The sequence below is a fragment of the Zootoca vivipara genome, chromosome 3, assembly GCF_963506605.1.
Source record: "Zootoca vivipara chromosome 3, rZooViv1.1, whole genome shotgun sequence".
Taxonomy (NCBI): domain Eukaryota; kingdom Metazoa; phylum Chordata; class Lepidosauria; order Squamata; family Lacertidae; genus Zootoca; species Zootoca vivipara.
Window position 1 is genome coordinate 88188050 of NC_083278.1, and position 14813 is coordinate 88202862.

The window sequence follows — 14813 nt, forward strand, 5'->3', positions numbered from 1 at the left end:
CAATCATTAAACAGAGCATGAAAGAGAGAAAGATTCTATGTGTATTTACTTGGCGTAGGCTTTTTCAAGCAGTGGCGGCCAGAATTCATTTCTGCTCCGGGGATGAACGGATAAGTATTCTCCATTGCGAAAAGGCAGTCGGTCATCTATCACCACATCCAGCCAGTCTCCAAAGTACCAGAACTTGGGAAACAAAAACAAAAAAAGGAGAAGGATAAGCTTCTTTTATTAAGAAGATGAATTCCTTCTAGGCCAGGTGTGGGGAACCTTTGGTCCTCCAGATGTTGCTGGACTACAACTGTCATCATCCCTGGCCATTCACTATGCTTGTTGAGGCTGATGGGATTTGTAGTTCAGCAACATCTGGAGGTTCCCCATACGTTTAATGTTTGATTTTGTTTGATTGATTTGTATTTTTGTTGGAAGCCTCCCAGAGTGGCTGGGGCAGCCTGTCAGATGGGCAGGGTATAAAATAAATTTATTTAATTTTATTATTTTAGAAATAGAAAGTGCCGTACAGTTAAGCTATCCTTATGGCATGTGTGGGGTGTTCCCAGCTAGCGCTTTCCCAGGCACAGGAAAGCTTTCTGACTGAGAACTCTACATGCCATTCCAATGAGTACATAGTAAACTGTGTTCTACTAAGTCAGACCATTAGTCCTTCCCACTCAATATTGTCTACCTCAGGGGTAGTCAACCTGGTATTCTCCTGATCCTGTGGACTAGCACCTCCGTCATCCCTGGTGTTATATATTGAGAGGTCTGTGTTTGCCTGAACTTGGGTCTGGATTATGGATTCTGAGCCCCTGTGTTCTGATTTGATACATGATATCCAATCACAGAACATTTCAGGATTTGGGCCTCTGCCATTGGCCCTTAAACTCTGAGTCATGATTCGCAGCTTGGAGGTTTAGACAGCCAATTGCATTGGGAGTGGCCCAGGCCTTCAGAAATGTATATAAGCAGTTGTTTTGCCCCTGTTGTCCAGTTCTCTTAGTTCAGTAAAGGTTCTTGCTGTTATCACTGTATCTTGCCTTGTGGGAACCCACCTACACTTCACCTACCATTGGCTATGGTGGCTTGGGAGTTGTAATCCACATCTGGAGGCCACGTTGTTGGCTACTCCTGGTCTATGGATGGGAAACATTTGGTGCTCGAGATGTTATTGAACTCTAGCACCCATCAAACACAGTCAGCGTGGCCAACATCTGAAGGGTCACAGGCTCTCCATCCCTTGGCAATGACTCTTCACAGTCTCAGAAAGGGCTCTTTCTCAGCCCTACCTGAAGATTTCAGGACTTGAACACGGGGCATTTCCTATGCAAAGCATCCGTTCTGCCACTGAATTGCAACCTTCCTCCATGGGGGCCTTTACGCCCCATGTGCCATTTGCCTCTAATAGTGTGTTATAGCTGCCTCTTTGGATCCAGTTCAGCCTCCACACGAACCACAACCAGCTCAGAAAGTCTGTTTCTCAGCCTCCTATGGGCAGAGAAGCAGTTGACAAATTGTGATGTTATTTTCAATACTGGAATGCTTGTTTGAGCTTGTGAAGCTTTGAAAGTGCCCTACCATTTTCATTCTTTAAACTGGGTTTTTTTCCACCTGTCAATAAGCTCTTCTAATTGCAATTAAAATTACTATTTTTGTGAAGCGTTTCATTGATTTGTAAGAAGCAATGAAAATTAAAAGGAAAAATGAGCTTAAGGGGACTGTCCCTCTGCCAACTAGGTGGCAGGAGGCAAGGTATTTGAAATTGCCAGATTTCTTTACTGAAATAGATTCAAAATTATGACACCCATTTGGAAGAATAAATCACTAATAGAAAAACAAAAACAAAATGGAAGTATCCCCTTTTTTACTGGTTCTGCAAAACCATGCTTCCTTAGAGACAGAAAGGAGTAAGGTTGCCCCATCTGCTCTGCTGCAAGACCTCTTTCATCAGGTTCCACCTTCCCTCAACTGTCTCCTAGCAGGAGTAATTCCTACAGGCTGTGGGAGAGAGGGGAAGCAGCCTCTCTTAGTCAAAGCCACCTCATATGCCAGGCTTTGGGAAATCGGCTTCCTCCCCCGTGTCAGTAAATAAGCAGATCAAATGAAAGTCTTACCAGTTAGTTTCTTTAATAAACAAAGCGAGAGACAAAAGAAAGCAGCTCTCTAGAATGGCGGTGCTCCCAATTAAGGCTTACACACCCCTCCATCCCTATTAATCCACATCACTCCTACATCTTGTAATCTGAGTTTGTACCCTCAGTGCTTTCTGTTCTAACACTTTCTGAGCTCTTTGGGGGTGGGGAGGGAGGGGAATGCTGTCTAGAGACTGTGAATCTGTTAACCCTCTCTCTTCCAGTGTTTCTTCTGCTGGCTGTTCCCCATCCAGTATTTCCTAGCTTCTGCCTTCTGAACTATGCCCCTCTGCAAACCACTGTTCTAAATCTATACTGTCCTCCAGCTCCTGGGAAGATTCAGGGTCAGGGGGAGGGAGCAGCTCCTACCATTCATCTTCAGTGCACTCCTCCTCAGCACAGTCCCTGACATCATAGGAATGTTGTGCATCTGAACCCAAAGGTATACTTTACTTAGCCGTAATGTTCCAATAATACACAAGTTCTCAGAGAAGGCTGGAGACAAACTATTTTCACACAATAAGGTCAATTGTCACCCAGTTCTCTGTTGATCTTCCATTGTAATTAACTACTGATTACATATAATTTGCTTTCCAATTACCTTTGCTTTTTTGAAATTATTGGAGGACAGGGCGTTAAACAATCTTCCTGTTCAGTTTTTTTTAATAAAAAAAAGAGAAGAAAAGCCCATCAAATATTGATATCTACTATAAAATAAGATTGCCGTAGTAAGCTATCCTCTAGTCTGCTGGCCACTTAAGCAGCTGGATGGTACAGCTGAAGTGTTTCAAGAAAGAAAGCAAAGATAGAGTTCGCTGGGGACAAACCGAAAGATCCATTTTTGCAATCATTAGCAGGTTAATGTAGTGTGTCATGCCTTTGCTAACAGCATGGGACAAAATCTCCATAGTTGCAGTATCAAGATATAAATTGATGTGTCTGGGATAAATTTGTCACAGTTGTGGCTATAACTTCCAAGGCTGGGCCCTAGGAAAGGAATAAGGATGAACAGAACATGGCCATGTTTCAACATGAAAGGGAAATGAGGAATACTGGGACAATCCTGTCAGATGGTTCATTCCTTCTTTGCTTAATAGCATGTTCCTAAGCAGAGATCGGGACGCAGGTGGCACTGTGGGTTAAACCACAGAGCCTAGGGCTTGCTGATCAGGTCGGCGGTTCGAATCCTTGCGATGGGGTGAGCTCCCGTTGCTCGATCCCAGCTCCTGCCAACCTAGCAGTTCAAAAGCATGCCAAAGTGCAAGTAGATAAATAGGTACCGCTCCAAGTGGGAAGGTAAACGGTGTTTCTGTGCGCTGCTCTGGTTCGGCAGAAGCGGCTTTGTCATGCTGGCCACATGACACGTAAGCTGTACGCTGGCTCGCTCGGCCATAACGCGAGATGAGCGCCGCAACCCCAGAGTCGGTCACGACTGGACTTAATGGTCAGGGGTCCCTTTACCTTTACCTAGGCAGAGATCATCTGAATAAAATGCAGTTTTGTGAATATTTGCCACAAAATCCAAGCCATCCTAAAATCATGGCTCTAGTACCGGGCTGTTTCCGAAGTACAAACAAAAACGGGATTGTAAGCTTCCCAGGGTAGATCATTGGAGTTGCTTTGGTTTTGAATCCACATCTGTGATTGATTAATGTTGATGCTGAGTAATAATTTCCACTCCTTATACTCAGTGTTTTGTAGCATTATCTTCTTTTCCCTTTTCCTCTGCTCCTTGTTAAAATGTAATTTTGGAGAAAGTGGCCATAGCTCATGAAAGCAAACAGTCCCAGGCTCAGTGTCCAGTTTCTCTAGGTAGATCTGGACAGGTAAAGGTAAAGGTCCCCTGGATGGTTAGGTCCAGTCAAAAAGAACTATAGGGTTGCAACACTCATCTCGATTTCAGGTCGAGGGAGCCATTGTTTGTCTGCAGACAGCTTTCCAGGTGATGTGGCCAGCATGACTAAACCACCTCTGGCACAATGGAACACCACGATGGAAGCCAGAGCACATAAAAATGCCATTTACCTTCCTGCCTATTTATCTGCTTGCACTGGTGTGCTTTCAAAGTGCTAGGTTGGCAGGAACTGGGACAGAGCAACAGGAGCTCACTCCATCATGGGAATTTGAACCACTGACCTTCCATTCGGCAAGCCCAAGAAGCTCAGTGGTTTAGGCCACAGAACCACCTGCGTCTCAGAGATCTGGATAAGACGCAACTGAAACCATAGCTTCTAGACAATGTGAAAAACATCAAGCTAGATGATTCAAAGATTAGACTCAGCAGAAGGAAACTACCTATGGAATTATAATATATTGTTGTGAGTTTTGGGGTGTGGCAGGTTAGACCGTATGATACCTGAGTCCCTTTGAATCCCTGGGGTCCTGGAGCCAGCAAGGGTTACAATCTAATGGAGATTCCATTGTTGAACTAGCCAGGCAAGTTGGGCAATAGTTGGTCTTTAGTATAACAAAGGAAGTTGCTCCATGCCAGAGGTTAGATGGGCAGGCTCCCTCCCTCACTGGGTGGGTAGTGAGAAATACAATAGCCAGAGTGTGTGAGAGAGAGCTAGGCTAGAGGCTGCAGGCAGGAACTGAGAGAGAGCTATGCATGATTTCCGTTTGAATTCAAGGCTGTGACTATGGGAGAAGCAAGAACTTTTGGGGGCATTTATGCTGTGAGTCCCTCCACCTTAGATTGAGGTTGTAAAATGTAAAGGTAAAGGGACCGCTGACCATTAGGTCCAGTCGTGACCGACTCTGGGGTTGCGGCGCTCATCTCACATTATTGGCCGAGGGAGCTGGTGTACAGCTTCCAGGTCATGTGGCCAACATGACAAAGCTGCTTCTGGCGAACCAGAGCAGCGCACAGAAACGCCGTTTACCTTCCTGCCGGATACCTATTTATCTACTTGCACTTTGACATGCTTTCGAACTGCTAGGTTGGCAGGAACAGAGACCAAGCAACGGGAGCTCACCCTGTCGCGGGAATTCGAACCACCGACCTTCTGATCGGCAAGCCCTAGGCTCTGTGGTTTAACCCCACAGTGCCACCTGCTGAGGTTTTATATATATGTAAATAAACCACATATAAAGGCACCACAGTCTCGGTTGTGTTCCTCATTCAAATGAAGCCAGATTTTGGGCACATGCCTGGAACTCCTGGAATCTCACACCATTGGTGATTGGGGTGGCTTGCAAGAATATAGTTATGGCTGGTGCCACTGGCCAAGGGCCCCTGATCTAAGGGGTGCCCACTGCCCAAGCCTGACATACTGCCGTCACCAACCTAGAGTATCTGATTTAAATGTATAGTGGGAAACCCTAGTGAATAGTAAGAATTCTATTCTTGCCTGTATGCTCTTTTGATTTAATACGTTCAAGAATCATCTACCAAAAATGGGTGGTTGAAGTTTGAAACAAAAGGCAGCATTTGATGTCTCTCCAACCTTCTATACCTCCAAAATTATTTTTTAGTTTAAAAAAGTGATCAAGGTAGCCGAGTTTAAATTTTGTATAACAAGAGCGAGAAAGGTTTTGGATGCAACTTGCATTTATCTGAACCATCAAAGTGAAAGCATGGCTTCAAGCCAGGAAAAACAATCCAATTTGTTTTACCTTTAATCATTGTTGCTGATTGGCAGAGAACAAATGCATGGAGACACTTGGAGTACCATCTTTCCAAGCTCTTTGATGTTGGAGGGCTTTTTTATTTCTTTCCTCAGTCAAAAGCTCATGGCAAACAGCTAGTAGCACAAGGCTGCTGGCCTATTGACTATGAAGGTTTAAGGCTGAAACTGCAATGCACCTTTGTTCAAACATCGCAGAAAGCAGTGAGGCTAAAGTGCAAACAAGAAGGCGTCTTTCAAGAGATTGAAGCCATTTTATCTGGGTACTGGAAGATTTCCAAGGATCAAGAGTAAAGTTCACAATAAAACAGAAATCCCCCTTTTATTTGGTGATTAATTCAAGCTCTCCTGTTTAGCACAGAGGAAAGGAAAACCGTGCTGTGCAGCTGTTAGGATCCCTTGAGCTACACAATTTTGTTTAATTTGTTAGTTGCAAAACTTGTCACTACCATTCTTTGTTGTTTTTTCAAAAGCACGCCATGTGACCTAGAAAAAAGGGTGAACCAATAACATTGCTACAATTCCTCAAAACCCCAGAGGAAAAGGGGTTGAGAATTTGATAGGCTAGGCTTCTTTCAGCTCCTGGCTGGGCATAATTAACTACAAGCAAGAACAATGAAACCAAGCTAAGCAATAGCTTTGCCCCTTAGGCAGGGGTGGGGGAATTCTTTGGTCTGGTGGGCCAGATCTCCGCCCCCCCCATCCCCAGGTGAGAAGGGCTGGCACAGCAGGGGCGTTTCGTTGACTTTGCTGCCATTGAGTTCCCTGCACCTTCCTCTTTCCCGCTCAGTAACTGGCATCTACACAAAGGGTTGGGAAGCCAGGTGAGCAATGTGACCCCGTCGGCACCTCACCGCCACCCGCCAAACATACGCATGAAAATACATCAGGTGCTTAATGACTAATCTCTGTGGATGGGGATGTTAAATCAGTGCTTTCCAATTTCTCAAAGTCCTTTGAAGTAATATAGAAATGGCAGGCACTATGACTGAAATAGAAAATAGGCTTTTTTATCTCTTTGTTGGAGGAAATGGTGCATTCTTTACCAAGTTGCATAAAAACTAATTATCAAGCTGTGCTGCGCTAGCAGCAACTTTGAAGAGATAATTTAAGAACATTACGGACAAAGATATTTGATTCAGGGGTATGAGTGTTTGGGTTGGTCTTTGTTTGGTTTAGCTTGATCTTCTTGTCAGAAGAAAAAGTAGATGCAGGTATACCGAGTTCCTGATAAGAGGGTAGTGGGAAATATTTTCAAATACCATAATAAATTCTACTTCTTAATAAGAAGACTGGAATGCTCTTAAATAATGCGTACAAGCTTTTCATGAAGTAATTCCAGAGTCTATTTTAAACCTTTATTGGAGAGAGTAATTCAAAGTCGTGTTGTGCTGAAACCTCCGGTTTCTCAAAAGTTTTTATTTCCTCCCAAGAGAGGCTACTATATGTTGGAAGCCGCCCAGAGTGGCTGGGGCAACCCAGTCAGATGGGCAGGGTACAAATAAAAAAAAAGTTGTTGTGGTTCTGCCTCATTCACAGGGTGTTTTAGAATTTAACAATTATTTTGGTGAGTTCAATTGTGAGGTATTCAAAGATGGTGCATGTGTGTGCCTTTTAATTTACATTAAACCAGCATAGCTGCCAAGTTTTCCCTTTTCTCACGAGGAAGCCTATTCAGCATAATGGAATTTCCCTTAAAAAAAGGGATAACTTGGCAGCTATGTAAACCAGGTGCGAGGAACTTTGGCCCTCCAAAGGCTACACCATCCCTGGCTATTGGTCATGCTGACTATGGCTGATGGGAGCTGTAGTTCAGCAACATCTGGAGGGCTAAAGGTTCCCACACCTGTATCAAACATTTCTCAACTGCTCTGCAGCCTCCCTTGCTGCTCAGTCTTCCTGATCTGAAAAGACCACCATTACATCATTATGTCTTGCTTTACCTAGCACAGGGAGCCAGATACCAGCTGCCCGAGAGTGCTGCACTCACTGATTTTGTTTTTGAAGGAACTCCTTTTGCACCTAAAAAAAAACACCCCTCGACACTGATTGTAATAAAAGTGACAAGATTTCACATTAAAGAAATGCAGGAATAACAAATAGCTGTCAGGCACAAGGCAGGCAGACTACCTGTTTTCCGGTGTACTGGAAAGCCCACCAGAAGATTACATGCAGTTCATCTGGGAAGGCTGTTGAACGCTGACCACTGGAGACGTCTTGTTGAATGAAAGAAAAGGGCATTCACTAAAATGCTCGGCCATCTTGAAAGTGGGGAAGGCTCAGTTAAAATTCTGCAGCAAGCCTATCAGATCTTCATTGTTGTTGCTCTTTCTCTGATAATTTTCTACTGCAACTTTTTCATAGCTGCCAAGTCTGGATCGTAAAGATCCGGGATCGGCAGCGCGCGCATGACCGGAAGTTGCGTGACGCAACTTCCGGTGGCACTTCGCCCTTCTATGGGCACCAGAAAATGGTGGCGCCAGCGCCGGAAGTCGCTTCCGCGCATGACCGGAAACACGTAAAAGCGACTTCCGACGCCGGCGCCGCCATTTTCTGATGCCCATAGAAGGGCAAACCGCAACCGGAAGTCGCGTCACGCAACTTCCGGTCATGCGCGGAAGCGACTTCCGGCGCCGGCGCCTCCATTTTCTGGTGCCCATAGAAGGGCAAAGCGGCACCAGAAAAATGGCCGCCGGGAAGAAGCAAATTAAAGGGACAATGCCGGGATTTTCCGCCAAATGGGAGGCCGCCGGGAAACGGTAAGAAAAAAGGGGTTTTCCCGACGGATACGGGATACTTGGCAGCTATGAACTTTTTCCTCATTAATTGATATAGAGTGGGAGTGGTTAAAAAAAACATTTTCCCAGCATGGCACTATTGCAAAGCCATATACAGTGGTACCTCGACTTACGAACGACTCGACAACCGAATTTTTCGACTTACGAATGGGGGTAATGTGTCGAGACACATACGAATGTCTCGACATCCAGGAAAAAACCTCGGCGGTTTTAGATTTTTTGACTTATGAATTTTTAGATAGGGTTGCTTCGACTTACAAATTTTTCCATTTCCAATGCATTCCTATGGGAAATCGCGTTTCCAATGGCATTTTTCGACTTACGAATTTTTTTACTTACAAAGGTGCCTTCGGAACGGATTAAATTCGTAAGTCGAGGCACCACTGTGTTAAGGCAAAATGTATAAAATAGTAATGGTAGGTTATCCAGATGAATCAAACGTCAACAGCTCTGCCCTATCCAGAGTGACACTATTACTTACAGTAGCTAGAAAGATTTATGGTAAATGCATCTAGTCCGTAGCTGTGTTGACTGTAAAAAGGGCCAAATGACTTAAAATTGTTAGCATTTTCATTTCCTGGGAGGGATCTTTTAATTAATTACCGTATTTTATGTATATTTAACTTTTATATAATTTAATTAAGACATTCTGTATTCTCTATATGTTATGTTTTTGCTCTTAAACCTACATTTTGATTACTGATTGTGGCAAGCATGAAATAAAACACTACTTTTAACCATGAGCAGCTCTAGGTTCTGGAGTTTTATCTGAAAACATAATACAAAATGACACAACGCCAACATACTATTTTTACATACCCGAAAATGAAAAATCCCTGCATAATTGTGTTGGAATCCTTGGTCTCTTGGAATTACGTTTTCCAGGAACCGTGGTTGTAAGGTCAAAGAACCAAGAGCTGCTAGAACCCAACAATCACCTTGGAAAAGATAAGACAGAGGTTGTAATTAATTCCACAATCAATCTACTACACCCTCTTCTAGCAGGCATTGATTTTTTCCAAAGTTCATAATTACTTGGTTCAGAACATAAATTGTACAACTTGCAATGGTTGTCTATATTTGTTAACTGAGAGACATTTCCCTCAAATGTTATTCACAGGAGTTCTATTCAGGTCTAATTAGGCCCAGAAGATATCCTAATTTAGTCCATGAGGCTGTTTTCCCCAAGCCATGTTCTCCTGCCCTATGCCTGTTGTCATACATGAAGTCCATCATGGGGCAAGTAAGGACACGGTTCCTGGCCAAAAAGAAGGGTTTGAACAATCGATTGGCAGTGCCTAAAAACTCCTGTGTCCAGGGGCATAGCTAACTGCTCCAGCACCCTGAGTGGTGGGGGTGGGGCGATCCACACACGGGGGTGCCTGTGGAGTCCGTCTGGCGGACGCAAGCCCCACACTGCCGTTTCGGGCAGCGTGGGGCCCTGGGCCACCACGTCACTCCCAGGAGAGACGCGTGGCTCGGGTGCTCTGCAGTGCTGCCCCCATGGTGTGCCATTTGGTCACCCCCTCAAGGATGACACCCGGGGTGGGCCGCACCCCCTGCACCCCCTTCCTACGTCCCTGCTTGTGTCTTTCCCTGCGTGGCTTGATTTCAAACCACCCAGGTTTGCATCCTGCATCCTGCCTGTTTAAATAGGATTTAAAACTGATTAAACATATAGTGAAGGGGAAAGAAGCACGTCCCCATCTCTTCCTATGCACAAAAGGGCCAGACATCATTCGACCATACATGTAAAGTAAGGGAACTAGCGCAGACAGACAGGCTGCAGATCACCACCTGATGATTCACAGGTTTATTTTTCATTCCCTTCTGGACAATCTTTTTTAATCACTAGCTCCCTCGCTGACATTTCCGCCTGAGCATCCCAGCAATGTGTCAAACTGAACTCTCCGTCTTCTTATCCAGACCTTCCCTCTCTGCCACACTTTTCTGTCACTGTTGAAAAATCCTATTATCTCCCCTACCTTCACTTTCACTTAAAAGACGCCTGCTTCTTGGGAGAAAAGCAATGACAAACCTAGACAGCATCTTAAAAAGCAGAGACATCACCTTGCCGACAAAGGTCTGTATAGTTAAAGCTATGGTTTTCCCAGTAGTGATGTATGGAAGTGAGAGCTGGACCATGAAGAAGGCTGATCGCCAAAGAATTGATGCTTTTGAATTATGGTGCTGGAGGAGACTCTTGAGAGTCCCATGGACTGCAAAGAAGACCAAACCTATCCATTCTGAAGGAAATCAGCCCTGAGTGCTCACTGGAAGGACAGATCCTGAAGCTGAGGCTCCAATACTTTGGCCACCTCATGAGAAGAGAAGACTCCCTGGAAAAGACCCTGATGTTGGGAAAGATTGAGGGCACTAGGAGAAGGGGACGACAGAGGACGAGATGGTTGGACAGTGTTCTTGAAGCTACGAACATGAGTCTGACCAAACTGCGGGAGGCAGTGGAAGACTGCTATGGTCCATAGGGTCACGAGGAGTCGGACACGACTAAACGACTAAACAACAACAACCTTCACCGAGCACAACCGTAGGGCCATCTTTGGCTACTCTTTTTCATTTTCTCCCCACATCCAGGCTGATGTTAAATCCTTCCACTCACTCTTTCATTTGCTGCCTGTACAAAATTTGCCTTTTCTTTTCGGAATCGGCTGCTGAAAACCTTTTGCATATCCAGGTCATCTCTCATGTAGACTTTCTCCATTTTCTGCTCACTAGTTTCTCTCCTCCATCTGTTGCAATAATTTTCTCTTCCATCACGGTGACCAAATGACCCCTTACTTTCGGTCTCTGCACTGATTCAGTCAGCATCACTTTGCAGGGCACTGGCTCACCTGCTTTCTCTTAAGGCAACTGCATTAACTTTATCTGTTCCCTCATCCCAACTTACTTCTCTCCTCTCAACCTCTGCTCTTCACAAGCCTGTTATAATTAGAGCTGAGCTGAAATTTCTCAGCAGGCTTCTTATTTCTCCAAGACCATTTCAGATATCTTGCTTTTTCTCATCCCTGTCCCTGGAAAAAGGTCACTTTACAGTATTTTCTCTGAATAGTCTCTACCATTGTTTTGGTGGTGGTGTTGGCTGCCATTTTTCTCCCACAATGCCCCAGAGCTATACAAGGTCTGCGTCATACGCAGGATGCAAAACAAGCAAAACAACCTCACAGACAGCAAACAAACGAAAACAGGTGAGGGGGGGGGGAGTTATGCTTTGGCCGCTTCTCATAGTGAGCACCACCCCGGAAGGAACTGCTGAAGAATTTCTCATTCCCATGAAAAAAATAAGAGAAATGGTTCTCCTCACAGATACGGTAGACGCAGGCTATCTCAAGATACAGATACCCCCTTCACAGAATCGGAAGTGGAAGCTGAGTGGTCACCAAGTCCTAGGGGCAGTAGCAGTCTCAGTTGGCCACCAGACCCCAGAGTACCAACCTGAGGAACAAGGATACCTCATGAGTAAAGAGTGTCAAGAGTATGGGCAGGAGTCAGGCTCTGGGGCCTGTAGCGCTTTGCAGGACTGGGGCCTGCCTCAGCTTGTGCTGGAGAAGCAAGGAGTGGCCACTCAGGTGAGGCCACTCGATAACTCACTGCACCTGGTGGCAAGAGCTGGGAGGGATAAAAGCTCAGCATTTTCCTTCAGCTCTTGGCCACAGCAACGCTATCCCTGCCTGGTTGCATCTGGCCTCTTGCTCCTTGCACCCTCGCCTTGCTGACGCCTTGATCCTCGACCCTTGGACCTTCGCCTTGCTGACGCCTTGCTTCTCGACCCTTGGACCTTCGCCTTGCCGACGCCTTGCTCCTTGACCCTGCGACTGCCTGCTGCTGGACCCTCAGCCCTGTACCTGTTCCTGCTTCTACACCAGTGTTTCTCAACCAGTGTGCCTCCAGATGTTTTGGGACTACAACTCCCATCATTCCTGACCACTGGTCTTGCTAGCTAGGGATGATGGGAGTTGTAGTCCCAAAACATCTGGAGGCACACTGGTTGAGAAACACTGTTCTACACCACCATCTTGCCTCTGGTCCTGACGTCCTCAGCCAGGGCTTCAACCGCCCGCCGACCGGACCGTGACAGTGAAATACTCTTGAGCTAGCAACTTTTCATGAACAGACTAAGTCCTCAGGCAACACAGATGGCCTGTAGTTATGCCCTGGCCTTCAGTGACAGGCACAGAATACAGGGATAACATTTCTGAATCGGCTTCCTGACTTGTGCACCTAGCTAATCACTGGACTTCCCTGTGTTTTGACTTTGTACCGCCTTTGATCTTGCTTATCCTGCCGCCCCTGGATTTAAGCATTGAAATGCCATCAGACTGTGATCCCCATGCTGTCTATTTCTCAGCTGCACATCACCCTCTGGAAGACCGTGTCCTCCTTGAGCTTCTCATCACTCTCACGTCCCACAGCTCAGAATAGGTGACCCAGAGGAAACCCATCCTGGATTATTGATGTCTCTCCCCCCCCCCCGCAATTCTTCCAGCTGAGCTCAACCTAAAACATAGTTAATCACAGGGCCCCCAGCACAAGCTGCCAACCAAGTTTACTCCTTGATTAATGCAGAGAAGAGGGAGGAAATCCAAAAGCAATAGCCAGTTTGCTTAATTGGGGTGAGGGTGGGGAATCCTATTTGGTCCTCAGGTGACCAGCTGAAGAGAGAGTAGGTAGCTACCCCCCCAAATACAAAGATGCCCGAATGGGGGACAGCATGGGCTTATGTAGCCCTTTTGGCCTCATCCCCTGACCAGCAGCGGTGCAATGTGCAGATACTCCTCCCATTGACACGACCCATGTTATGTATGCACTGGTCTGTGCTCTCCTGAGCTTGAGTCTGGACTAAGATCCTGAGCCCTGTGTTTTGATTTGATACATGATATCCAATCACATAACATTGTCAGGGTTTGGGCTACTGGCATTGGCTCTTAAGCTCCTCACAGCTTGGGGGCTTAGGAAGTCAATCACATTGAGAGTGGGAGTGGCCTAGGCTTTCAGAAATACTTATAAGAAGTTGCTTTGCCCCTGTTTGACGGCTTTGTTCTGTTAGCCATTGGCTCAATAAAGTCTCTTGCTGTTGTCATTGCGTCTCGCCTCATAGAGGCCCAGGTACACTTCACCCCATCTTCATTTGAAAGGGTCCAGGGGCGTAGCCAGGATCAAAACTAGGGGGGGGGGCAAGCCATGGTCGTTCAGGGGCGGGGCCAAGGCACAGAAGGGGAGGGGCCACAAAGTGGGCAGGGCTAAAGGGCCAACGGGCCTGATGACATCATGGCGGTGGCAGCAGTGGCCACCTTGTGCTTCTGGGGCTGGTAGCGTTGGCGGCTCCCCTGCTTGGCTGGAGAGGACGGGAGGGTCGGGCAGGCGAGAGGGGGTGGCAGGGCGGGCGAGGGCGAGGTAAGACATGGCCGCAGCCACGACGGCTCCGAGGCGTTGCTGCATATCAGCATAATATTTCAACCATGGTTCAAGCCCCACCTTAGGGAAAAAATCCTGCATTGCAGGGGGTTGGACTAGATGACCCTTGTGGTCCCTTCCGACTACAATTCTATGATTCTATTGATATATTACCATAGCATATGCATCATTCTGCTTTCTTGAATTGTCCTACTCCTAGGCATAGCATCTAACTCCTAGAGGCCTAGGTGCCCCCCCCCCAATTACTGGTAAATACCGTATTTGAAAGAGTCATCCCCCCATGTTGATGGGCTTTCCATGTGGGGCTTATCTGCCTCCCCATATTTTATTAAGGATGGAAGATGGAGGGAAGGAAGGAAGAAATAGAGAGAGAGATAACTCATATTTGTGGGTGTCTCTGGATGACGGTGTGATGCTGGAACTCTGCAGCAAGAGGACAGGAGGGTCGGGCAGGCAAGAGGGGGTGGAAGGGCGGGCGAGGGCGGGGCAAGGCATGGCCGCAGCCACGACGGCTCCGAGGCGTTGCTGCATATCAGCATAATATTTCAACCATGGTTCAAGCCCCACCTTAGGAAAAAAATCCTGCATTGCAGCGGGTTGGACTAGATGACCCTTGTGGTCCCTTCCGACTACAATTCTACGATTCTATTGATATATTACCATACCATATGCATCGTTCTGCTTTCTTGAATTGTCCTACTCCTAGGCATAGCAGCCAACTCCTAGAGGCCTAGGTGCCTCTCCCCCCCCCAATTACTGGTAAATACCGTATTTGAAAGAGTCATCCCCCCATGTTGATGGGCTTTCTATGTGGGGCTTATCTGCCTCCC

The 14813-nt window shown here is 46.3% G+C and overlaps 1 protein-coding gene across 2 annotated transcripts in view; it reads right to left on the reverse strand.

Moving 5' to 3' along the window:
- Window positions 1-14813, reverse strand: part of CAPN13 (calpain 13) — an 86544-nt gene that overhangs the window by 52109 nt on the left and 19622 nt on the right. For both annotated transcript variants that reach the window (XM_060272961.1, XM_035111481.2), the window contains 2 exons: window positions 9370-9488; window positions 50-183 (listed from right to left, as the gene is read on the reverse strand). In XM_060272961.1, the coding sequence (XP_060128944.1) occupies window positions 50-183; window positions 9370-9488 (253 nt within the window). The remainder of the gene's footprint in view (window positions 1-49; window positions 184-9369; window positions 9489-14813) is intronic.